This window comes from Scomber scombrus, chromosome 15 (assembly GCF_963691925.1).
Source record: "Scomber scombrus chromosome 15, fScoSco1.1, whole genome shotgun sequence".
In the NCBI taxonomy this organism is placed as follows: domain Eukaryota; kingdom Metazoa; phylum Chordata; class Actinopteri; order Scombriformes; family Scombridae; genus Scomber; species Scomber scombrus.
Genome location: NC_084984.1, coordinates 14,071,038 through 14,097,088, shown reverse-complemented (window position 1 = coordinate 14,097,088; position 26,051 = coordinate 14,071,038). Strand labels below are relative to the sequence as shown.

General features: G+C 38.5%; 1 protein-coding gene across 3 annotated transcripts; it reads left to right on the top strand.

The window, feature by feature from the left end:
- Positions 1-270: 270 nt before the first annotated feature.
- sbno1 (strawberry notch homolog 1 (Drosophila)) lies at positions 271-24,408 on the top strand. Of its 3 annotated transcripts, none has more exons than XM_062434498.1 (33): positions 271-638; positions 5,916-6,035; positions 6,124-6,222; positions 6,320-6,544; positions 8,962-9,091; positions 9,789-9,889; positions 10,061-10,157; positions 10,494-10,654; positions 10,752-10,885; positions 10,998-11,088; positions 11,174-11,335; positions 11,461-11,596; positions 11,705-11,810; positions 11,933-12,086; positions 12,178-12,360; positions 13,407-13,504; positions 13,618-13,769; positions 13,880-14,083; positions 14,176-14,349; positions 14,453-14,622; positions 15,041-15,172; positions 16,167-16,302; positions 16,409-16,521; positions 16,621-16,692; positions 16,783-16,882; positions 17,077-17,151; positions 17,522-17,668; positions 18,435-18,529; positions 18,639-18,725; positions 19,616-19,753; positions 19,843-19,919; positions 20,020-20,213; positions 21,578-24,408. In XM_062434498.1, the coding sequence occupies exons 2-33, from the start codon at positions 5,916-5,918 to the stop codon at positions 21,718-21,720; spliced, it is 4,206 nt and encodes a 1,401-aa protein (XP_062290482.1). In that variant the 5' UTR covers positions 271-638; the 3' UTR covers positions 21,721-24,408. The 3 variants fall into 3 exon arrangements, with proteins under 3 accessions (XP_062290482.1, XP_062290480.1, XP_062290481.1); XM_062434496.1 differs by having other exon boundaries at positions 8,962-9,097; XM_062434497.1 differs by lacking the exon at positions 271-638 and adding an exon at positions 704-1,140 and having other exon boundaries at positions 8,962-9,097.
- Positions 24,409-26,051: the final 1,643 nt, after the last annotated feature.

Below are 26,051 nucleotides of genomic sequence, written 5' to 3'. Positions count from 1 at the left end.
TTTTCATTATAATGTAATGTTTACTTGTTAGGAGTAGCTGCTACACTTGGTGGTGGCTAATGGGGGGATCCAAATAAATTAGGTAAAGTACTTGAGTAAATGTATTTCTCCACCACTGATGTTCATGCACACAGCTTAGTTATTATTATGAAAGAGGTAACACTTGAAGGAAGACAGCAGAGAGGAAGAGGAAGAAAAACCACCATCATCGTCACTTCCTATCCAGAGCCTCGCGGACTAACGGGGGGGAGGAGGGGGGGTCACGTGACGCAGTATTAGCTCGCTGACTCTCTTGCTATGTTTTCCCAGTTTCCGTTAAACCGTTTAGAAATGTTAAATTTTTCGCTTTGTCCGGTGTGTCGTCGTCGGTGCCGGTTACCGTGCGACGGCCGCTCGGATACTCGTCGTTTTTATGGTCGCAGCGCGGTCCGGACTTCGACGGTTGAAAAACGGGGCCTCCGCTCCGTCACGTGACACCCCCAGCGCGCACGCGACGGAGCGGTTGATAAAAAAGATGGCGTGAGCTCGGCGGAGCGGAGAGGACAACAAACCGCCACTGAGCTGCTGCTACTCCTGCTGCTGCTTGAGCTTGAGTACGACCCTCAGCCAGCTGGAGTGGCTTTAAAAAAAACTATCAAGTAAGTTAACCTCCTGCTTCATAACTATATCTATCTTAACCTCACTTTTTAAAAACCTGTTAAGCTATTTAATTAACACGCAGCCGTCGTCGTGAAGGCAACACCTTTAACGGAAATGTGAATGTGAAGTTGTGCGGGTTCCGTTTTATAGCTCCTGGTTGCTAACGTAGGCTAGCAACGGGGCAATGACACAGTGCACGAGACAGAGAGGGAGATAGAGGAGGGAGAGGAGAGCTGCTACCGACAACAACATCACAACAATGCGAGGTGGTAATCTGCTAACGGAGGACAACGGTAGTGTGTGTGAGAGAGAGTCTTCCCCCTACAAGGGTTGGCGATTCAGTACCGGATATAAGTTACAGAGCGCTTCATTTTGATCGTTAATTAACTACTTTGTTACCGATTTTAACGCCCGCAGCTAACTAGCCCCACACACTCACGCATCTTAACGTCAACGGCTAACGTCCAACGCAAAGTAACCAAAGCAACAACCTAACATCAGGTAAATAAATGCACAATTTCACCTCCTATATAATTAAGTTTCTCTACAAGATATATAACTTAACCGGCAATCCCTCTCGTTAACAATTACTGTAAGGTGTTTCTTGTATTACTGAACACTTTTAACCGCCTTAGATTATTAAATAGTACACTTGCTGAATCACAAGTGTGATTAATATAACGATAAACAGAGAAATACTTACCAGTGTCAACTCACTTAAGATAACCTAACATCAGGTAATAAATGCACACTTTCACTTAAGATATTTCATGTTTTCTATAAGATACATAACTACCCAGCAATCCCTCTCTTAAACTCTTACTGTATGGTGTTTCAAGTATTACTGAACACTCTTTTAACTGGCTTAGATAAATAAATAGTACTCTTGCTGATTCATAATATAACGATTTTTGTTCCCACTAAGTTGTTCCCTATCGAAACAGAGAGAAATACATACCAGAGAGTCAACACACTTAAGATAACCTAACATCAGGTAATAAATGCCCACTTTCACTTTCAAGTTCTCTATAAGATGCATAACTAACCCCACAATCCTTCTCATAAACTCTTGCTGTAAGGTTTAGATTAGATTGTTGTTCACACTTTCACTTAAGATATTTCAAGTTCTCTATAAGATACATAACTACCCGACAATCCCTCTTGTTAACAATTACCTTAAGGTTTAGATTAGATTAGATTGTACTTTATTAATCCCATTGAGAAATGCATACCAGAGTGTCAACACACTAAGATAATGAACATGACAACCTAACATTAGGTAATAAATGCATAATTTAATAGAAGACATTTCAATTTCTCTAAAAGCTGCAGAACTAACTGGCATTATCTTTTCATAAACACTTAGTTTAAGGTGTTTCTAGTATTACTGAACACTCTTTTAACCATTTAGATGATTCAATATTATGCCTGCTGAATCATAAAGATGAATATGAACTTTATTTTCCCAGAAAATTACCCCCCCCTCTCTCTCTCTTCCGTATCGAAACAGAAAGAGAGAACACATAAAAGGCACAAACTGGGGGCTTTTAGGTGTTGACATGTCAGGTGATTTAAAAAGCATTATTATATAAAAGATGTAACCAGTGTAATGTCAAATTATGTTCCCCTCTCAAATAATATCCCCCTCCTGTTTTTAAAATAGTGTTTTCCGTAGCACCGCCACATCCGGAGATTGGGTTTATGGTTAAAGTTTTGGGTCGTATAGCAGAGATGACTGGTTGTGGTTAAGGTGAAAATGGGGTCAGGGTTTAAGCACCTCTAGAAGACGACTGGTTGGGTGCAGGTTAAGGTAAAAGAGAGAGAGAGAGGGGAGGGGGGGGGGGGGGGGCGCAGGCAGACAGACAGACAGACAGACAGACAGACACATAACACCTGTGTTATATCCAAACTGGTTGTCAAAGCTAACTCGGTTCCCTAACAGCAGCATTTGTGGTCTAACTTCTGTCTTATTAGCTGCAGTTGATATTGAAAATGGCCAGTAACATGTATGTAAGTGTGATGACAGAGCCAGACCACAGCTGCTACTATATAAGCTGCACACTTATGGGAACCAGTTAGCTCGAGAGCCATTTGGGATGTAACACCGGCAATGTGGTTTTAACACATACGTAACTGCTATACTGACAGTATCTCCAGACTCTTCGAAAGACTAGTTTCTGTTTTAAATCATAAAGAAAGCAGGCTAAAGTTAAGGGGGAAATATACATTATTCTATTAAGCAGCTGATTTTGTGTTTTTTGCACTTATACTTGCTGAAAAGTAAGGACATTTTTACTTTAAATAAAAGCGGGCACACACCATCCACACCACATCATACAAGATCCAGATCAAAACACACTATATTTAGACCTGTCAAATCTGGATTAGATTAACAAGGAGACTCCAGACACTCGTTAAGACACCTTTCAGATGTGTGAACCTTTTTAATTATATGTGATGATTAAAAAAGGGTGATTTCACTGCATTTTTATGAGGAAAAAGCAGTGAAATTGCCCTTTATTCTGTTTTCATAAGCAAAATAAATGTTTAAAAAATCTGAAAGTGGGTTTTAATTTTAATGTTTTTTTTGCTACGATGTATAGCACTTTCTTCCATAAGTATTTTATGCAAAAAAAGGGGGGAAAAGGAGAATTAGCTGCTTAAATATCATTATTTTATATTTCCCCTTAACGTTCCCCTTTAACTCCGAATCGGAAGCTAACTTCAGCGTGTGTTTGAATGCATGAGAGGCACAAGCTGTTTGTTTTTTTTAAATGACTCATAATGTGTTTTTTTTTTAGACACATTAAGCAAACTAAATGTAATTAAAGCATGAGCAAAATGTCGACAGAGGGGGAAAATAAGATATAATATGCGAGAAAGTCACCGGAGTTACCTTTTAAACAACATTGTTTCTTTATTAAAATCTACTTATTTGCTCATTATTACAGCATGATTGATTTTAAGTAGATTTATCAGCTCCCTCTTCACTGCCATGTCTCTGTCTCCTTTCATAATGCGAGTGTCTTTGAGTTGAGCTCTCAGGTTAAATAAGCAGACAGTGAAGCTAACACTGCTAAGCTGTGTCACCCTGGTCTGCACAGGCCGACTCAGCGAGGGACGGAGAAAAGCGACCTCTAAATAAGCATGATTTAACATTTCTTAATAGTGATAGTAAATGCGCGTCTTTTGTTGTCCGCTGTTACTGTAACGTTATGCATGAATGTAAAGTTTTTAATCCTGCTGCATGCGAAGCGAGGAGGATGAGAAGCTAGGTTGAGTTAGAGAGAGAGAGAGAGAGCGAGAGAGGCACCAGGAAGTAAGCAGGGGCATTCGCAAACACGTGTCTTGTTTTGGGTCACTTTGCAACGAGTGTCGGTCGGATCCGTCCTGGTGTTATAGTAAGGTTTGCTGTGATCACTGAATATACTGAATATTCCTGCTTAAATTCATTATATCTGGACTCATTGTTTCTTTCTTTATTGTTTCGTTTTTACTTTATTTGTTTTACGTCATGCTTTAATTAGAGATGCGATTGATTTTTTTCTTTCTGCTTGCATTAGTTTTGAATGACTTAATGACTTAACCCCTAAACCCCTAAATTGCGTCTTAACATTGAGAACTGAGTTTACTGACTCTAAAGGGCATTACTAACTTATATGTATTTTTGTTTTCATTGTAAACCGGCTTTTAATTGAGCATTTTTTGCGGTGCTTGTTTCATCCCACACGTGTGCTATATATAACATGTGGGTCCATGAAGCATCAGAAACATAAGTTTTTTTTGTCAACTAGGTTAACTTATGCAATTAATATGCTTTGGTGTTGTTGTGCATTACAGTAAAAAGAAAGAAGGTAAAAGAAAAGTATTACTACCACAAAAGATAGGCAATATAACTAGAGAAAGAAATCTTATAGTACTGTAAATATAGTAAAAGTAAACTTATACTGCTGCAAATATAGTAAAAATACAGTATGTATGTGTGAATAGAGCTGTGGAAATGTGCAAGATGACTGGGAACGTGTTAGTTTATATTATAATTGGTACATTTAAATGTGCAATTAATTATTTAAATCATAAATGCTTTTTGCTGCTGTTCAATAGGTGTGCAAATAATGACGTTTTCTATATTAATATAACATAGTGGCCATTGGTGTGAGAGTCTGCAGTATTTTCTAATGTTCCCTGTTTATGATTTTTCATTAGCACTTTTGTTATATAAATAAACTTATAATGCTATAAGTTTACTATAGAATAGTAAAAAATACAGTATATAGTGTATAGAGCTGTGGAAATGATTGAATGTGTTAAAGTTTATAGTACAATCTGTACATGTAGTGTGCACATTTATATTATAAGTAATTGTGTTAATGTAACGTGCTGTTGCTCAGTGTGATGTTTCACAGGGGTGCACATTAATGACCTTTTTATTTTAATATAATGTGTCTATAGGTGTGATAGTCTGTAGTAAGGCTGCACTGTTCATCTACATCTACTGCAGCTCAGTTTAAAATGGTTGTAGTTTATTATTATTTGGGTGCTTTCAGTTGTAACTCACTCCTGCTTCAGGCTGATTTGTCTTTTTGATGAAATTTAAGAGCTCACAGAAAATACTCAACAAAAAAACTCTTCATGTGTAGACAGGCAGGCAATGTGATAGGACCTCAGAGTTCAACCTCCAACTCCAAAGTTTTAAATCATGTTGTGAAGAGTTTGTGGTTTTTTAGTGAAAGTAAAATCAGGCTCCTTATGTGTAAATGTTTATTTCACTTCACAGCTGGGTGTCACGTCTGTGTTAACATTTCCCTATGTTTGTTTGTTTGTTTTTAATATACCAGAGTAATGGATCTTATCGTGTCTTTATGCAAACAGAGTACCTGAGATGACAGCATGTTTTTATATTATTTGAATTTTTTATCCTCAAAATATTCAGACCTTTTCTCTAAACATGACTTATTGCTGCTGTATTTTTGCGCTCTTAACTATTATTTTTTTTTCAATTCATGATTAATCTGTCAAATACTTTGATTATATATGGTTTAAACTGTCAGAAAAACGCAGATCACAGCTTCCTAAAGCTCAATATGTCTTCAAATCGCATGCTGGGAATAAGACTGAACTTATCATCATATTAGATAAACTAAGGTGGAAAATATATTAACAATCAGTTATCAGAATATCACCATTAGGATGAATTTTTTTTAATTCATGAACTAATATGGTCATCTCTCAGTTTGAAATCTGTTAACGTGTGTTTGTATCAATTTGTGTTGCAGATGGATCCTGGACAGGATTTGCTTCTCGCTGCTCTCAGTGAGAGCGGCATTTGCCCAAATGATATTGGCATATTTGACGTTGATTCTCAGGATGTTGCACAGCCCTCTAATACACAGCAAGTAAGATTATGTTTGGTTTTTTATTGTAGAAGTTATTTTATTTTTTCATGACGATATTTTAATGTTATTTCTGTTCCTCCTCCTTCAGTCTATCTCCATCAGTGCCCTGGATGTTGGTTTGGGGACTGAGTCAGTGGACGTTGCTCGAACTGAGCCTCCAGCTCCGGTCCCTATAGTTACTATCAGGGTGAGATTAAGAAACATTCAGTCCTCTAAATTAATTATTTAAGACATAATGTCATAAAGCAGTGGAAAAAATTGAGTTTCTTCTCTCTGTCCGACAGCACAAACCTCAGCCATCAACCACCACGTTTGTCTTAAATCAGCTGAATCAGTTGCCGTCACTCGGAACTACTGTGACCAAACAGTCCGTTACAAACCCCATCAAACACACCATAACTGTCACCAAGGTGGTCCACGTCACAAATGCAGCCCTGCGAGGTTCACAGACACCTTCAACTACGAGTGTCCCTCCTTCAATGTCCACAGTAGTGCCTTCGAACAAAGAGGTGAGTTTATGCAGCGGAGTTTGAGCCTCTCATATATTGGCATTGTGTTTTGAATCGCTGCAGTTGGCATCTGTTTCTGTGAAAGATAAATACCCGGCGATGTTTGCGAAAAGCCAGAAGGTTGTTAACAACATTTGAGGCTGTTGTGAAGCAAATTTATACCAGCTGCTATCTGGAAAATGGTTCAAAATCGTTTTATTATGCAGAGGATTAAAATGTAAAGCTAGTACATGAGAGCCACAAACTGAGGCTAGTACTGCACTTTTTAGTGTTCACTACTGTACAATATCAGGTATTTCATGTATACTACTAATTTCAGTTCAACTGTGCAATATACATATAGTTTTTATTCACTTTAAATCTGTGCGTTAACAATATCAACTCAGGTATATTTTCACTCAACATCAATTATTACCCTTGTACATAATGTCACGATTATTTTTCTTATATTTTTTTACTACTATTGTTTTTTTATTGCTTTTGTACTTATTAGGGCCCGAGCGGCGACTGCAAGTCGCCTGGCGAAAGCCCTATTGAAATTGTAATGTTTATTATTATTATTATTATTATTCTTCTGACATTTCGTGCCCCAATTTCGCCCCTTTCCCAAATGCGAAAATGCTTATACTTTTGCACGGACGTCCGGCCTCATCCGAAATTCGATATTTTTGGGTGGTCGCACATGGTCGACGCAGAATGGCGGAATAGCGCCCCCTACAAAGTCCAAAAATGCCCATAGGGAATTTTGCTAACTTTGTCCTATGCTCACAAAATTCGATACACATATGTATTATACCCACATATGCAAAAAAGCCTCTTGACCTCATGACCTCAACCCAACAGGAAGTCGGCCATTTTGGTTTTGATTTTTCCCGCCTAAAATTAACTCCTCCCACAGTGTTCGCCCGATCAAGTTCAAATTAGGTACGCAACATCTCCAGACCTAGCTGAGCTTAAGTTGTGCTCTGCGCATCCGTAGGTCAAAGGGCGTGTCTGCCAGGGCTCAACTAACTTTGGCGTGCTCGCCATGTACATACGAGTGGCTCTCACGCCCACATACTTCATCCAATCAGCTTCAAACTTGCTGGACATGATGATGGCTCCGCCCTGAACGTCCCGATATATTAACTTCCCACGTAACTCATAGAGCCCCCCGGTGGTAACAGGCCGTTAACTAAGATTCATTAAAATTACATACTTTGCCCCATCAACTTCATTCCACTTCTAAAACATGCAGAACCAGTTGGTGAAGCTACATTATGAACACTGTGAAGCTACGAGTAATGGCGTCCCTGTGGGGGCGTGGCTACCATCAATTCCTCGCTATGAAAATACGTTTGGCTTTTTGATGGCTTTATTGAACACGTATCATCATGAAAATTGATACACAGGTCCAGGGTGGAGACCTCTTCCATCTGATAGGGGTGTCGCTCATGTCACCCCCTAGTGGAAACAGGAAGTGCCATTTTTTGCATCAACATTGTCCGATTTCCACGAAACTTCACATGTGTGATGAGGGACTGACCCTGAACACACCTGCATGCATCCCATTACTGCCCCCTGGTGGATGAACCATCAACTGCTCATAACTCCCCCATGCTTTGTCCCATTTCCACGAAACTTCACATGTGTGATGAGGGACTGACCCTGAACACACCTGCACGCATCCCATTACTGCCCCCTGGTGGATGAACCATCAAATGCTCATAACTCCCCCTTCTTTGTCCGATTCACTCCATTCTTCACATGAGTGATGAGGGGCCGCCCCTGAACGCACCACACCACATGTGCTGACTGCCCCCTGGTGGATGAACCATTAATTGCTCATAACTCCCTCATGCTTTGTCCAATTCACTCCAAACTTCACATGAGTGATGAGGGGCCGCCCCTGAATGCACCACACCACATTTGGTGACTGCCCCCTGGTGGATGAACCATCAACCTCTCATAACTCCTTCATGCTTTGTCCAATTCACTCCAAACTTCACATGACTGAGTGGCCGCCCTGAACACACCAGACCACACCAGACCATATGTGTAACTACCTGTGACTGCCCCCTACTGGATGAACGAAACATTGCATTTTTGGCCTCCTTCCAGGTTTTTTCTCACTTTCTGCTTCACGCCACAGCCCCGCCATGCCTCAGGCCCCGCGGTGGCATGGGTAAGCGAGGGCCCGCCATCGCCGCTTGCGGCTTTAATTATTTATTGTTCTTATTCTGTTGATTGATGCTTTTCTATTTTTACTGTCCACTTTACTGCTGTAATAATGCACATTTTCCCATCGTGGGACTAACAAAGGAATATCTTATCTTATCTTATCTTAGAACCCATGTTTTCAATGTTAAAAAAACAACATCACATAAAAAAACTTCTTTAAAAAAAAATTATGACCCCACATTATCTTTTATTCACAGATTCAGTTGAAAGACCTCCTAAGGACCGGCAGTGTGAGGACAGGCCTGAAGGGCAACAGTCTGATGGAGCTCATGAAGCTAAAGCCTCCACCCGACATTGCTACACCAGTAGCAACGGCAACAGCCACAGGTCAGGGTGAGTTACTTAAACCTCTGCTGTGAGACTGGTGTGTGGCAACATGCTTACGACTGTTGACACACATACAGGCACACTAACTTACACTGACACTCCTTACGACTAAGTGATCATTTAGTTGTAAGGAGGCTTAGAAGACCTTTTTTTAAAGAGATTATAAGATCTGTACACATTTTGAGGTCTGGAGAAGCAGAATAATGAGCTAAAAGCTGTAGTGTTACGTGTTTAATTCAGAGTCTCTTGTTTCAAATCTCATGTAATGCAGGTTCAAATCTTAGCAGAGGGCGTTTGGTATTTATCTGTGTTCAGCCACAACCAATCAGTTCCTCTGCTTATCCCTGCGTTAATTAGGTTTAAAAAGAGTAAAAGGCTTCTGCAAAATAAAGTAAAAATTATAGTTGACTGTATGTTAAATGAAAATATAAATTCATGTGTTTGTGACTGATTTTCAAAACCCGCTATCAAGTCCAGATCTTTCAGTTATAGTCTTTTAAACACTTTCATGTCCACATATCATCTGAATGTGACCGATTTAAACAGGCCGAGCTCTGTTAAATTCTGATTTGTTGGAATGACAAACGTTTGGCAGTCCCCACAAAATTGTTTGTATATTCTAAAACTGCTCTTTTTTCAGTTCTTTTGCAGCTGTGACTATCAGTCAGTGACACATCTGGTCTGTTTGTGTTTTCAGGTGAAATGATCAATGGAATCAAAAAAGAGATGCTGGGTAAAGATGCTGCCAGAATCTGGATTAATGACGACCTCAAAATGCACAACTTTACACATCCTCTGGTGAGTTATGATACTGATTTTAAAAAAAAAAAAAAAAAAAAAAAAAAAAATGTTGAACATGCTCAAAGTGATGCTATGTTAAAGGCCCCATTTTCATATTGATATTTAAGTTTAGAAGCTTATAATCAGAAGAGTAATTGGTTGTCTCTTTCCGTCGCTCTCTGTGTGCAGAAACTCCCAGGGATGAAGGAGGAGGACGAGGCTGAGGAGGAAGAGGAGGAAGAGTTGGGTCATGCAGAGACTTACGCAGAGTACATGCCAATGAAATGTAAGTGTTGTGTTGGTGGAGTATAAATCTTTAGTAGTTTACAGTTACGGTATTATAGTGCAGAATACTTTCCAAATGTCATGAAACCACATTTTACAACAACAAACATCTGAAGAAAATCTTGTGAGAATTTGATAAAAGGCGGCTTCGTTTTTTGTGTACAATACTAAAAACTAAAATACAAAAACTCTGGACAATAAATCTGCTATTTTCCTGCATGTTTTGTCTCTTTCAAATAAGTTTGACTCTAATTTTTCAACCTGTCAGAGTTATTTTTAGTGTTAATGTATCTTGTCTGTGTATTGATCCACTGGCCGGTCTGTTTTGTTGATACAGTAAAGGTTGGCCTGCGGCATCCTGATCCAGTGGTGGAGACCAGTTCCCTGTCCAGCGTAAACCCGCCAGAAGTTTGGTACAGACTGTCCATCCCAGAAGAAGTCATCGATCGTGGCAGTCTGTCTGCTCTGCAGCTGGAAGCCATCACATACGCTGCTCAGGTAACTACTCAGTGATCCACTCTCTATGTCTTTATCACTTTTAAAAGATACATTTGTGGAGTTTTAAATGTGCTTTTCTTGTCCCGATGTGTCACAGCAACACGAGACATTCCTCCCCAGCGGTGATCGAGCTGCCTATCTGATCGGTGATGGCGCTGGTGTTGGGAAAGGAAGAACGATTGCAGGGGTCATCTATGAGAATTACCTGTTAGGCAGGAAGAGATCACTTTGGTAAATACTCCCAATCTCTTCAATCGTATTCAATACTGAGAATTACAGACTATGAATGATATGCCTATAACATGATTTCCTCTTCTTCCGTGTATTCTTCTCCTTTGTTCAGGTTTAGTGTCTCAAATGATTTGAAGTATGATGCTGAAAGGGATTTACGGGACATCGGAGCCAAGAACATCCAGGTTCATTCACTGAATAAGGTAACATTGCTTCTATGATGCATACATGAAAACACTGAGAAATATAACGTCAAAATGTCACTCAATTACACTTTTATATGTTCAGTTCAAATATGGCAAAATCTCCTCAAAACACAACGGGAGCGTGAAGAAAGGCGTGATCTTCGCCACCTACTCCTCCTTGATAGGAGAGAGCCAATCAGGAGGGAAGTACAAGACCAGATTTCAACAGCTTCTCCACTGGTGTGGCGAGGACTTTGATGGAGTTGTATCCTTTTCATGAAGCAAAGAAACTCAGGACATTTATGTATTTTCAAATATGCCAAACTTAACTGCATTTTAAATTAAATTCTATAGAAATGTTGATGTCTTTCCTTAACCAAATGACTTCAGATTGTGTATGATGAGTGTCATAAAGCCAAAAACGTATGTCCAATTGGATCATCCAAGCCGACAAAAACTGGGCTTGCAGTGTTGGAACTGCAGAACAAACTCCCCAAGGCTCGTGTTGTGTATGCCAGTGCTACAGGTTAGTACACAAAATCAAATGAAATCTGCTTCTTGAACGGATTTTTCAGTCTGAAGTCTGAATCTGTTTAAATTCTGAACATTGTTAAAATGTCCTTTTTCTGTCTAGGTGCCTCTGAACCCAGAAACATGGCCTACATGAACCGGTTGGGCATCTGGGGACATAAAACACCCTTCAGAGAGTTTGGCAACTTTATCCAAGCTGTTGAGCGAAGGTTAGTTTCTCTGATAGGAAGATTTTACAGAGAAGCAACAAACGGGCCTGATCGGTGGCGAGAGTCAAATGTGCAGCAGTTCCTTTTCTAACATGTATGTTTTTGTTTATCCCCGATTTCAGGGGTGTTGGCGCCATGGAGATTGTTGCTATGGACATGAAACTGAGGGGGATGTACATTGCGAGGCAGTTGAGTTTCACAGGTGTGACTTTCAAGATTGAGGAGGTTCCCCTTACTCAGAAATACATCCACATGTACAACAAATCTGTGAGGCTGGTAAGTAATAAAAACGAACTTGTAGAAATTATTTTAAGCACGTGGCTGCATTTTTTTGTTTAATGAATATATGTCATCGTGCTTCTTTCAGTGGGTGAGCGCACGTGAGAAATTCCAGCAGGCCGCCAACCTGATGGATGCAGAGCAACGCATGAAGAAGTCCATGTGGGGCCAGTTCTGGTCGGCTCACCAGAGGTTCTTCAAATACCTTTGCATTGCATCCAAAGTCCGCAGAGTGGTCCAGCTGGCCAGAGAGGAAGTTCACAACGGAAAGGTGAGACGGCTCTAGAAATACGACTGGCTGCACGATGAATTGTATGAAGAATATCATCTCGGTTCATGCCACAATGCAGTTTAGTTTTTATGTGATTATGTGATCTGCCATGTTTGCATTATTAGGGAGATGGTATCAAATTCTCCCAGTTGCTCCCTTAACTGTCATATGCTGCATGACAAAAGTACATTAGTCAGTGTGACAGGAGGGGGAGGGGGAGGGGGGAGGACATGGATGTTAATAAATCAATCAATCAAATTTTATTTATAGAGCAGCTTTTCATACAGGTTAATGCAGTTCAAAGTGCTTCACAGTTGATTGACAAGCTGATAATTAGACAGGACAAGTGTTGACCTAAGACAACAAAGTGCAGATAACAAATAAAAAATTGAGGAAAAAAAATAAAAATCTAACATGAAAGACAGCAGAGTAAAATGTGGTGCAAGAGAAAGCTTCTTAGGAACAACAAAAATTGGGTCATGGGTCAACCTGGTGATGCTGACGAATATCAACTACATTTATTTAACGCTGTTCTGACAAAATGCTGACATGTTTCTACTATATCTAAATAACATTGTGTAGTTTGCTGTGTAGAACCGGATTCACAGATGATGAGAAAAACACACATTTTACATCCACCTAAAAACAAAACATGCCCAAAGATACAAAAACAACAACTGCAGCACATATGTTTTTTTGTTTTTGCTTTATTTCATACCCTAAGTCTCTGTTTACTAGTTTCCTATCATCTCTTGTCTCACACTGTCTAATAAATGCCTGAAAAGAAATATAAATAAAACCCCAACAACAATGATGAAGCAATCAGGAACAGGAAATCTCCATCAGCCAACTACTCAAACACACATTAGAGGAGCTTTAAAATACTACAGAGGTTGTGACTTAGCCAAAGAGATGAATCTTGTTCAACTACAAAACAATAGATGAACTCTTTGCTAAACTAAAGCTACTCAGCACCTACTTAGAACTGTTCTGTGATCAGTGTTGCCTCCCTGTATGAAATACTGACGGGCTCTCTCCTTCTGCAGTGCGTGGTGATCGGTCTTCAGTCCACCGGAGAAGCTCGAACACTCGAGGCGTTGGAGGAAGGAGGAGGAGAACTCAACGACTTTGTTTCAACTGCAAAGTATGAACTCATTTTAACCACAGCTAAAAGAAATAAAGAAGATTGTTTTCACTCTGACACAGAGCGATGTACACAGGAAATGCAGGAAATGTAATTAAGTGTTTCTGTTGTAGAGGAGTGCTGCAGTCGCTGATTGAGAAGCACTTTCCAGCTCCGGACCGACAGAAGCTCTACAGCCTGTTAGGTATCGACCTCTCAGTGAAGAAGACGCCGTCTCCCAGCGAGACTGCAGCAGAGCTTGAACAGAAGGGCAAGAAAAGGAAAGGTAATGGAAATTAAAAGTTGTCTTTATTCCAAAAATGCCTTTTGTCTTGATTATTGTGAACAGCTGTGCCGTTCAAACATCTTTTAATTAATAAATTCTTCCTTCTCTAGGCTCAGAGTTGAAAAAGAAGCAGAAAAAGAAGCCTCGCAAGCACGGCGGTCTGTCGGGTACCAGCTCAGACGAGAGCCAATCAGACGAGTCGGACGGAGAATCTGGTAAAGACAGCGACGACAGCTTTAAATCTGTCAGCTCAGCGGATGAAGATGATGATTTCAACCCTTTCAGAGACGAGTCTAATGACGATGAGGAAGATGGTGAGTTCAGATTTCAGGTTGTGGATACTACACGAAGACATTTTTATAGATCATGATCACAGCTAACCTTTATGCTTTCCTTTTTGTTTTAGATCCTTGGCTTATCAGAAAGGAACCAAAGAAAGGGAAAGAAAAGAAGAAGAAGAAAAAGAGAAGGAAGAGTATTGATCCAGACTCCATTCAAAGTGCCTTGTTAGCTTCAGGGTTGGGCTCCACCAGGCCTGCTTTCACTGCCCCTGTTATCCCTCCCACCGTGGCTGCCCCAGGTAAGCATGTTCACACACGCTGAGATAATAATTACAACACTTTGATTTGGCCTTTTAAGGGTTAATGAATGTATCTTTTTTTTATTTTTGGTTTGTTCATAAGTCAAAGTCGAGGCTCAGGATAGCTGCCTAACAAGTCAGGACGCAGTGGAACACGCCCAGAAAATGAAGAAAGATCTTCTGGAAAAACTCGAGGAGCTTGCTGAGAATTTACCGCCCAACACTCTGGACGAGCTGATAGACGAGCTGGGAGGACCTGACAACGTAGCCGAGGTATAAACAAGTGTGGTTACTTCTGTTTTTTTCTTTCTCTTTATGCCTCTGATGGGAGTGGCTGGAGGCATTATATTTTTGGTTTGTGCATCCCAGTGTTGTGAACTCAGCATCTCAGAAACGCCTCGAGGGAATTCTTCAGATTTATCACCAACGTCCATTTAAACTCGGGGATCAATTGATTTAGACTTTACAAAACATGTTTTTGGCTAGAACTCAATAATCCATATGCTAATTATGACAAAGTGTCAGCTTGTGTCTCATTGTAAATAATTCACTGGAATCATAAATACTATTAATACCTTTTTTATTAAATTCTTAACTACAGATATCTTAAGTCTGGACAAACATGGATGGTAAACAACAACAAGGCAGTATTTATTTTAACTTAACACTTAACACTTTCCTGTGTTTTCAGATGACTGGCCGTAAAGGTCGCGTGGTCAGTAACGACGACGGCAGCATCACCTACGAGTCTCGCTCTGAGCTGGACGTCCCGGTGGAAATCCTCAATCTCACAGAGAAACAGAGATTCATGGATGGAGAGAAGGTGAGGAAAAACTTAAAGAGGACAGTGGAGACGATGGGTTTAATCAGTTAACTGATGAGTTATTGGATGTTTGGTGCTGTAATTATTAAATGGCTGTTCAGACAGAATATGTATTATTCTGTATATAGTTATTAAATATATAGAAGGTTCTGTGTGGTGGATGTATGTTACATGTACTGGTGAGAAGCTGAATTAGGAACCATGAAGTCCAGTTTGTGTAACAATGTGAATTTTCAGGCTTAACAGACACAAAACACAACACAAGTTTCTCAAACTGTGAGACAGATTTTTATACAGAAAGTTATGATGATCATTTTATCTTTTGTTGCAGTGATCCCAAAAAAACTAGACGTATTGTTTATGTCACAACTAAGCTCAACTTTACCAGAATAGAGTTTTGTCTTTTTAAAGTTTTTATCTTTAATGTAATTTCTTTAGTTTGAACTCCTGCTGTGGTAATGGAGGGGCTTCATTCAAATACATGAGGGGACTGCTTTTTTTCTCTCTCCCACGTAGGGATCTTACTCAGGATCAGGACACACAGCCTAAGGACATTTAGCCTTTATTCAGTCTGGTTGATAGGGACTTGTTTCCCCCCTTGGTACGATTCGTTACGGCAGATCTGAGCACAACAATTACACACTCGACCTTCTTCCTGTGTTTGCATTCTCCCTCCCGCCCCGGAAACACATGACCCACGAATCTCACACCTCTAAAGTTTTTTAGTTTGCTTGGATTTTTTTTCTTGGTGTGAAAACCAACTGACCAAAGACGAAAACACTCCAGGTTTACCAACTCATCCACTGATTCTGACCATATCCAACCAGCTGTAGGTTTGAAGATGTTCTTGACTGTGACACATGAGTCATTCCATTTGCTTGTGGTTGAGCTAAAACTTTAGATATGACTGACAGACTTTAATAAAGAAGTAACAGCTGCTTATTCTAGTTTTGTACATGAAAATGTAATGTTTGTTGTCTCTCTTTTCAACCAGCACATTGCCATCATCTCAGAAGCTGCCAGCTCGGGTATTTCCCTGCAGGCCGATCGCAGAGTGAAGAACCAGCGGCGGAGAGTCCACATGACCCTGGAGCTGCCGTGGAGTGCAGACAGAGCTATACAGCAGTTCGGTCAGTAGATTTTATTATTCTGTATAAAGGCACACAGCCAGACTTAATACAAGTCTTTTGTCTTTTAAGAAGAAATAAATACTGAATAATGTTTCTTTGGACACAGGGAGAACTCACAGATCAAACCAGGTCACGGCTCCAGAATACGTCTTCCTCATATCGGAGCTCGCAGGAGAGCAAAGATTTGCCTCCATTGTTGCCAAAAGACTTGAGAGCCTGGTACGGACTAATTAAATTGTTTTTTTATTGTTTAATTTAGAAGAAGTTTGTAATTTATACCAAACTTTAACTGCATTTGTGTTTGATTCTTTATAACAGGGCGCTCTCACTCACGGAGACAGACGAGCAACTGAAACTCGAGATCTCAGCAGGTTTAATTTTGACAACAAAGTAAGAACATCGAGTGTTTGTCTCAGATGTTTTTGTTTTTATTATCGTCTTTATTTGCCGGTGACTCACTCGGGTTCATCTCATTCGCAGTACGGCAGAAACGCTCTGGAAATTGTGATGAAGTCGATTGTGAAGCTCGACTCTCCTCTAGTGCCTCCGCCCTCGAACTTTAAAGGGGATTTCTTCAAAGGTATGACTCACATTTTTACCAACATCAAGGCAAGGGATTAATTTCCTTCCAGACTGATGTTGCAACGATTCATTATGTTTGCTTCACTTCACAAACTGTATTGATTTCTGTGTTGTTTTTTTTTTGTTATTTATTTTAGATAAATCTGTGGTTCTCATCTGCGTCTGAGTGACAAATGTGTTTTTCTTCTGCAGAGATCCAGAGTGGATTAATAGGTGTCGGCCTCATAAATTTGGAGGACAGATCTGGCACAATGTCACTGGACAAAGGTGATTTTTAAATTGTGGATTAACAAAAAAATAGATAAATAAGGAGTGACATTACTACTATTCTTCTTCAGTTTGATATACAATGCATGTGCAGTGTGGTGGAAACGTTATTTAATTAATCTAACGAATAGAATAGAAATAATAGAAAGCTTTATTGTCAGGTGCTACTCCATTTGTGCTTTAAAGACTAATAAAAACAAGACACACACGCAGCTAAAAAAAAGATGACGTAGTGTATATGTGATGAGATGCAGCTGTAATAGCATAATGTTTGCACTTAAATAACATAAACAAGAAATAAATAGAGCAGCGGTCAAGATTATGGCACATGATTATTGTTTGTAATGCACGTGTTTTGTCTCTGCTGCAGACTACAACAACATCGGGAAGTTCCTGAACCGTATTCTAGGCATGGAGGTCCAGCAGCAGAACGCCCTGTTCCAGTATTTCTCCGACACTCTGGCAGCCGTCATACAGGAAGCCAAGAAGAACGGCAGATATGACATGGGCATTCTTGGTAAGAGAGTCACTATTCCTCATTTTAGCACATGAGGGGAGGGGCAGCAGAGAGATAAATAACTCATCAGTGATCTCAATTTAGTATTTTGTGCTCTTGGTTTACCCGTATGTAATTTGGGCTCTTCAATTCTGGTCTTTTTTTCTTTTTCAATTAAAAACTACAAAAAAGAGGTTAGCAAATATGAATAGTCCGTTTTTAAAAATGATGGTAGCAGAGGCAACGCAGCAGTGGAATCTTATGGTGTTTTTTCATTGCACAATGAAATCGAATCAATGTTTATCTATGATACTGTAGTTAAAATGATCTAGTTAAGTTAATCCTGCACCAGTTAATGTAACCTACACACCAAATCCTGCATAACCAGCTGTGTTATCATTTGGTAAAACTCACTAACTGGAACACTGATGCAGTTGGTGTAGCAGTTATTTATATTTTTGTACAGGTTGTAATATATTCTTTTTGGAAAAATAACAGCCTGTGTGAAAGTTTGCATGTTTTTATGTATTAGAGGGAAATGGAAAATACTTTTATTGTGATGGTCCTAGAAGGGATAAACAGTGTAGAGAAGTACTGTGTTGTTGTTGTGGAAAGTTGTGGTTGCCAGTAAAGAACTTGTTGAGTAACTTTAAATGTTGTCGTCTTTTTGAGTGTCATAGCAGGTAAACAAAAAAAATGCTCCACTCCGCCTATGTGACACGCCATGTCTGTTTGTGATGTATTTCAGCTGTAATATATGTAAAACTCTCCCCTCTTGTTTTCTTAGATCTGGGCTCTGGTGATGAGAAGGTGAAGAAGATGGACTGCAGGAAGTTCTTGACACCAGGCTATACCACATCTGGACACGTTGAGCTCTTCACAGTATGTTCATATAAATATTTATATCATTCAGATTCCTTTCTTCTATTTGTGATACGGCTCGATGGCAGAAACATTACTTGACTTTGCATCTGTGTGTCTGTTTTCTCAGGTCAGTGTAGAGAGAGGAATGTCGTGGGAGGAAGCTACGCATGCCTGGGCAGAACAGAACGGACCAGACGATGGTTTCTATGTGCAGGTATGGAACCACAACGTCACCTGTTCAAGTCCAACCAGAGACTTTCTGTTGCTCTTCTCTCTCCATTATTTTTGGTCATCTGTCCACATTTCACTATCTCTATCTATCAATCAATTTTTATTTATATATCACCTTTCATACATGTTAGTGTGGTTCAAAGTGCTTCACAGTTTGATTGACAAGCTGATAAGAAGACAGAACAACTGACAACATAAAGAAAAGGAACAAAAATGATGAATGAATAAAACAAAAAAAACACATTACAAAGACAAATTTGAGACCAATGCATGCGAGAGAAAAGAAGAATGATAAAGAAATGTGAAAAAAGACAGTTTTAGTATTTATAATAATAATCTAATATTGAATAAAGTAAAATGAAAAAGTTTATTAAAAGTCACTGTAATAAAGTGAAGTATGTGAAACTCAAAATAATACTGGATCTGCAAACTTTGCGCTGACTAAAATGACTTGTTAACCGACACAATTTTTTTTTTTTTTTCATTTAGAGTGAGCTTGTAGTTTTCTAATAATAGGATCACTTTTAGAGTTTATCTCCACCTTTTTACCAGCAGCTAATTCTACATGGTGATGTTAAGTACTAGTCGTACAAAAACATTTATCAAGATCATCCTGCTATGAACAGGAATGATAATTAATACATTTACAGAGGTCAAAATGTTACATATGAATTCCTTATGTTTAACTTTTCAAAAAACATGTAAGGACGAGTATATATAGTATGAATGTCTGCTACATATCACATTTTCACCCAAAGTGCTCGTCCCTATAAATTGACGTATCATGATTGCAGTAGTGTCAGTTTTCTGTTGTTGTAACTTGTGATGGATTTCTCTTTTAAATATAAAACATGTTCTTCATTTTTTTTTCAGATGAGGAACAACAAGAAAACGGCCATTCTGGTCAAAGAGGTGAACACCAAGAAGAGGCTGTTCCTCGTCTACAGGCCCAACACGGGCAGGCAGCTCAAACTGGAGACGTACGCAGACATCAAGAAGAAGTTTAAGAAGGTAAAAACTACATCATTTTTTTAAAAGTGCTCTGAGAAAGAGGCTCAACGCTTTCTGTGGTGACTTATGGTGTTTTTTCTTTTTTTTAGGTCTTGTCAGAAGACGCCAAGCAGCACTGGACGGACCAGTACAAGCTGTCAGCAAAGATCTGCTCTCATGCTTTTTGGTACGAACATCAGAGATAAATAGCGTTGCCTCGTCCTTTTTAAAGCCTCTCTGCTGACGATGATCAGTCCAATTTAAAATGCCCTGGTTTGTGCCCTCAGGCGGGGTAACTGTAAGAAGGCGTCGGTGGGTTTAACCTGCGAGATCGGCCTTCGGTGTCGGACGTACTTCGTTCTGTGCGGCTCGGTGCTCAGCGTGTGGAACGAGCTGGAGGAAGTTCTCACTCCGGTCGGAGGAACCAACGTGAAGGTGCAGATTGTCCGTCTCAGAACAGAAGACGGACAGAGGATAGTTGGTAAGTTGAAGGAAGTTGAACTATTTTAAAAGGAGTAGTTTGGTATTTTGGGAACTAAAGTGAGACATGAAGCCATAATGAACTCGCTCAATCATTTCTTATCCATGGTAACACATTGAGCGCTCAGGTTGGTTCATCTTGACGAGTTCATCCTTCACAGTTCTGCACCAGATCAGTTTTGGTCTTATCTGGTCTTTGAGTCATTCTCAGCATAAGATTTGGGACGTGATCCTGCTCCACTTAAACAACATACAGACCAACATCTGTCTTATTGTAGTGATGGTCGACCTTTTGAGTTTAAAGTATAATTTCAAGGTTCTGATCCTGTTAGTCCAGACTGTCCCGCTGCCCAAATAAGTAAAGTCAACAAACTCTGGTGGAGCTTCAAAGATTAGTCTATCAATTAGTTGATCTACAGGAAGTTAATCAGCAACTGTCTTCATAATGAATTGATCATATTAGTCGTTCTTTAAAGCAGAAATAAAACAAACATTTGCTGGTTTCAGCTTTTCAAATGTTGGGATTTAATGTTTTTCTTCATCGTAAATGGTAGAAAACTGAATATGAAGTTTAGACTGTTGATTAGTGCTGCAACTAACAATTATTTGCTCCATTTAATCATTTTGTCTGTAAACTTTCAGTAAATATTGAAAAACTGTCGTTATAATTTCCCAGCCTGGCCACATTTGAGAAGCTGAAACCAACAAACATTAGATTTTTTTTGCTTTACAAAGCAAGAAAGAAAAAAGACTAAACTAATAATCAATTATCAAAATAGTTTCCAATTATTTTTTTTTACAGCTGACTAGTTGTTGCTGCTTTAATTGGAAAAATGATATACAGGTGAATCAACATTAAAAACAATCATTATTTGCAGCCCTAAACGTGATTCACCGTTTATTATAACTAAAGATCGATGCCACTCTCAGCTCGTTATCTCAGCTTGGTGTAAAGTCTGGAGACAGCTGGCCTGGATCTGTCCTAAAATAACAAAATCCACCTAGCAGAGCCTCTAAAGCTCAGAGGAACATGATATATTGTTGTTTGTTTTCATCCACAGAAAAACAAAGTAATAAAACAACAAGTTCTGTTTTTTACGGGAGGTTACGGTCCGCCTCTCTTGTCTGGGAGACTTGGAGTGTTGTCATCTTGAGGCTGCCAGACAAATAAATCCCGACCGTAGCTTCATATTTACTGAGATGTCTGTCTTTGCATCGAATTCTCAACAAGAAATAAGGAATAATCATGTTTCCTAAAATGTTTTGTCCTTTTAAAAAAAATGTTTTTTTTATCACATTATAGAAAGAGCCTCTTTTAACTTAACCTCTTTTAACATTTAACTCTCATCGCTCTTTATTCCACAGGTCTGATCATTCCAGCGAACTGTGTGTCTGCGTTAATCAACAAGCTCTCCACATCGGACCAGAGCCAGCAGCTTGCTGTGCAGGAGCAGCAGAAGAGGCTTCAGCTGCACCCCCAAAGTTTCAGCCACGCACCCAACACATAGTCTGAGCTGGACCACTCCAGCTTCACGGGCTCCGATCCCACGAGTTCACGTCCCCGCACCTGAAAGGGGATCTGGCTCTCGTCCGTATCTCTCTCTCTCTGCACCGCAGACTCCAGGACCGCTGTCCCCCTGTTCTGCACCCTCAACGCCCCCCCATCGCCTCCGAGGGTCAGAGGCGTCGCACCCAGCTGTGACCGTTCTCACTTGTAAAGCAGTGGTTGTACAGAGAAAAGATTTCAGGGTTGTTGTTTTTTAGTTTTTTTTCCTGTTCTTTCATTTTTTGTTCTTGTTTTAACCTTCGAGAGACTCGTGTTTATCACCTAGAGAGATTTGACGGGTGATGTATCGTCCTCTGACATTCAGAGTGAAAAGATTAGTGATTATATTGATTCAGACAGATGTGACAGAGTTGAAACGTTAGAGGGTAATGTTGGCCACTTCTCGCCCTGCATCACGCTTTAAGCTCTTTATACTTTGTGCCCGAATTTTAGTCCGGACTGTCTGCTATGAAGCTTCTTTTTTTTTTTTTTTTTTGGGTCCAAACCAAAAGTGGATAAAACAAAGACTCCAAATTTGGATTCATTAAAAAAAAGTGCATTAATGCTTAAAAAAAAAAAACTACAATCCTATATTAATATATGATGAAGACCTTTAACTTTAACTCCTCAGACATTCACTACATGTGCAGTGAAAGTGTTCAGTGGTAACTACAGGAAAGAAAAGGTGTGTGTGCTGTTTTTTTTCGTTCATTGTAGTCGCTCATGAGACAAAGACCAAAAAAAACAACAACATTAAATCATTCAATTATCACAATCCTTTTCCTTCCACTTCTTCCCCGCGTGGGTCTCACATTTATTAAAGTTCCTTGGTGGTTTGGTTTTATATCAAACGTCTCTGAACTTCCTTTTTTTCTTTTTCTTCCTCCTTCTTTTGTCCACATTATTTGTAACATTTATCAACCTTGTGCCTTTTTGTTTTTGTATCAGTGCACATAGTTACTACCCCTCAGACTAGTGTCCGTTATCTGGTGGCAAACCTGTTTCTATTTATAGAGCATGAGATTTAGGAAAAGTTACACAAAGAAAAGACAATAATGAAGGAGTAGGAAGTCTGAGTGAGTTTTTTGGGAGTGAACGGGGCAACACGCTTACTAATGACAAGAGAAAGCAGCAGCAGTGTTTCCCACATTAAACTATTATTATTATTATTATATTATTAGTCTTCTTTCCTAAAAGTGATATGTGAGCACTACTTATCCAGTTCTCCTCGTAAATAGCGGATATATTTGCAAGTCTTACAAGTAAACTGAAGCTCTTGTGTGTGTGTATACTTGAGAATGTGTCACAAATACAACGTTTCCTCTTTGGATTTTAATCTATCAGCGTTCATGTGAAATCCAGTTTTGTTTTTATGGTTGTATTTATTCAGTTTTTGTCTCGGATCTTGAAAAGTTAAGTTAGTTGGACTCTACATATCTGTCACTTCAAAAGGAGGAGAAAGAATGAAGTATAATAATAATAATAATATTAAGAGGAACAGAAGGATAAAAAAGAGAGAAGCCAAGGAATTTCTTGAGAAATGTGAAACGCACATCCTCGTTTTTTTTTTTTAAATCTTCACGCAGGTTTCAGAGTAACATCAGTCTCGAGCACTGCTCTGTTAAATGTTCTTTTTATTTTATTTTTGTTGCCTTTTTTCTTCTTTTTTTTTTTTTAACAAAGAAAAAGGAATTCAGCTCAGGGTTTAAACTCATACAAAGACCCTCAAAACTAAACAAAGATTTTGTTTTTCTTTTCTACAGAGTATCTTAAAATGCATGACCATAACTCCAAATACTCCTACACCACCTCTCCTCCCTAATTATTCCTCTGCTTTTCCGGAGCCGAGTTTGTAATTTAAAAGCAAAAAAAAAACAAGAAAAAAAGGACGATAGCTTCTGTTAAATAGTGTATACCTCTACTCTTTTTGCCTTCCTCAGTCTCCTGTCTCGCATTATTATTATTATTATTATTATTATTATAGATCTGCACTGGAATAGGGACAGACCCCCCCCCCCCCAAAAAAAAGAAGTCTGGATACATAAGCTGTCCTAATAACAAAAGGTGTGTGTGTGTATGCTCAGACACATCTTTAAAAAAAAAAAACAAGCCTGTGGGTTAGTTGTTATTAAGGATAAAAGTGTATTTCTCTCCTGTTCTTTGATTGCATTTAAAAGGTATAAAACACGTGAAATAAGAAGGAAAGAAGTCTTTGTATCACACCCATGTGCATTTTTTTTGGTACACACTTTGTAAATGGATTGAAGAGATACTTTCAACAACGCAGCACATCTCAAAAACTGTTGGATGATATTTAGTCTCCTCTTTAAATTGGAAATATTTCACCACATATACACATAAGCCAACAACTATTTTATTTTTATTTTTTTGAGAGATGTTTCTGTACAAAATGTGCTGCTGCTGACGTTTTACAAAGTGTCACGGCAGATATCGGGGCTCTTACTGAAGTTATGAAACACTTGAAGGACTTTTTATTATTATTTTAATTTAATTTTTTTTTTGGTTCCTTTTTAATCATTGCACGAGTTGCACTACTGACAAAGAGTTGTACAAAATAAAAACAAACAAGATTGAAACATTACCTGTACATGAATGAGTGCAATGCTCAATAAAGCTTGGTATACTTCTACCTCCGCCGTGCTCCGTTACATTCAGGATGGATTAAAGTGGTAAATATAGGAGTTTAAGATTGTTTTAACTGAATAAAAATGTGTAAAAAAATGGGACAACATACATCTTGGTGTATTTTAGACCATTTTCTTTTAACTTTTCTGTGATATTGTAATGATTTATATTCATGCGCCTTCTTCAGATCATCAGGTAATATTCATTAATTCTTTGGTTTTCTTTTCAGGTTAAAGAGTTTTGTTTTATATCTTACATATCTGTGTTAAGTGTTAATGGTCAGCAGGAAGCTTTCTTATGTTCTAATATTATGATTAGTCACTTTATATCTAAAACTGGAGGCTTAGGGTTAGGGATTCTTTTAAAAGATTATTCACAAGCAGGAAATCACATAGTTGCTCAATTTCTTACATTTTTTAGGGTTTTTGCAGCCGTGTGGGAGGAAGTATTACTTTCATTTAAGTACAAGTAGTAATATCACACTGTAAAAATGCTAAATTACTAAATTAAAATAGGTAAAAGTATGTATATCATTAGCTAAATGTACTTAAAAGTATCACAAGTAAAGGAGTTAGTTATACTTTTACATTTTCAAGTGTTATTACTGATGCATAAATATCTCCAATAGTATTTTACTCATCAATATATTATAATAATCAATATAAAATATAGTCATCTAACATATTTTATAAGCTCATAAGTTTGATAAGTAAAGTAACTAATAACTGAGTTTAGTGGATTAAAAAGTGAAATATTTGTCTGGGTTGTAGTAGAATAATAATAGTTATAGTATCAAATGAACATTATAATTTCAGTGAAGTTCCTTTTTAAATGACAGGAAACAGTCCAAACTCCCAAATATATTCAGTTTGTATGGATAAAAAAAATAGAGAAAAAGCAGCAAATATTCACTTTGGAGAAGTTTAATCTGATAAATGATTATAAAACCAGTTATCTTACTGTTAAATGCAGATGAATCGACTTATTGTTTAAGCTCTAAACTCCACTCAGAGTTTATTGTTGTTTACGTAATAACTCTTGACCTAAAAATTAAATTAAATTAATTATCCCCTTTATATTCTGAGACTTTCACTTTCAGTTTAACATGAATCACACCATGACTCTTATTTACTGTCCACACATCGAGAGTTTGGTTGTCATAATATTTGTATATGTATAAGTATGAGACGATCTTTTTTTTAACTGTACCTTTATATTAATATTATAATACAAACCTAACAAGGCAAACATAAACTCCTTAAACCTTAAATTCAAGCATCATCTTGCTTTCTAACTGCAGTTTCTGGCTTTTTAAACATGGTGTAAAATGTGAAGCTAAAGGTTTAAACACTGTAATTCTTCTAAAAGTGCAGCTTTAACTTTTTGTAAAACACATGTTGGATGAATTTCTTACAAATGTGCGTAAAGTCGTGTTAAACTGAGTGAAAGCACACATGAAGTTTATCACTATGGTGTTAATCACCTTTTTTTTTTAAAGCATTTTTCTTTGATTTAACACATGTTACACTATATTTGGCGACCCTTACAAATCTGTGACCTGCAGTGTTGGAAGAAGTACTCAAATCCTTCAGTGAAACTCACACTTTTTCATTTCAAAGACCCAAAACTGACACAAATTAGACCTCG

Bases quoted from the DNA above. Each gene is read 5' to 3' on its own strand.
- sbno1 (XM_062434496.1), top strand. From the start codon at position 5,916: ATGGATCCTGGACAGGATTTGCTTCTCGCTGCTCTCAGTGAGAGCGGC. The intron at 16,693-16,782 runs GTAAGAACATCG...TCTCATTCGCAG, and splicing joins GGTTTAATTTTGACAACAAA to TACGGCAGAAACGCTCTGGA. The intron at 19,754-19,842 runs GTAAAAACTACA...TCTTTTTTTTAG, and splicing joins TCAAGAAGAAGTTTAAGAAG to GTCTTGTCAGAAGACGCCAA.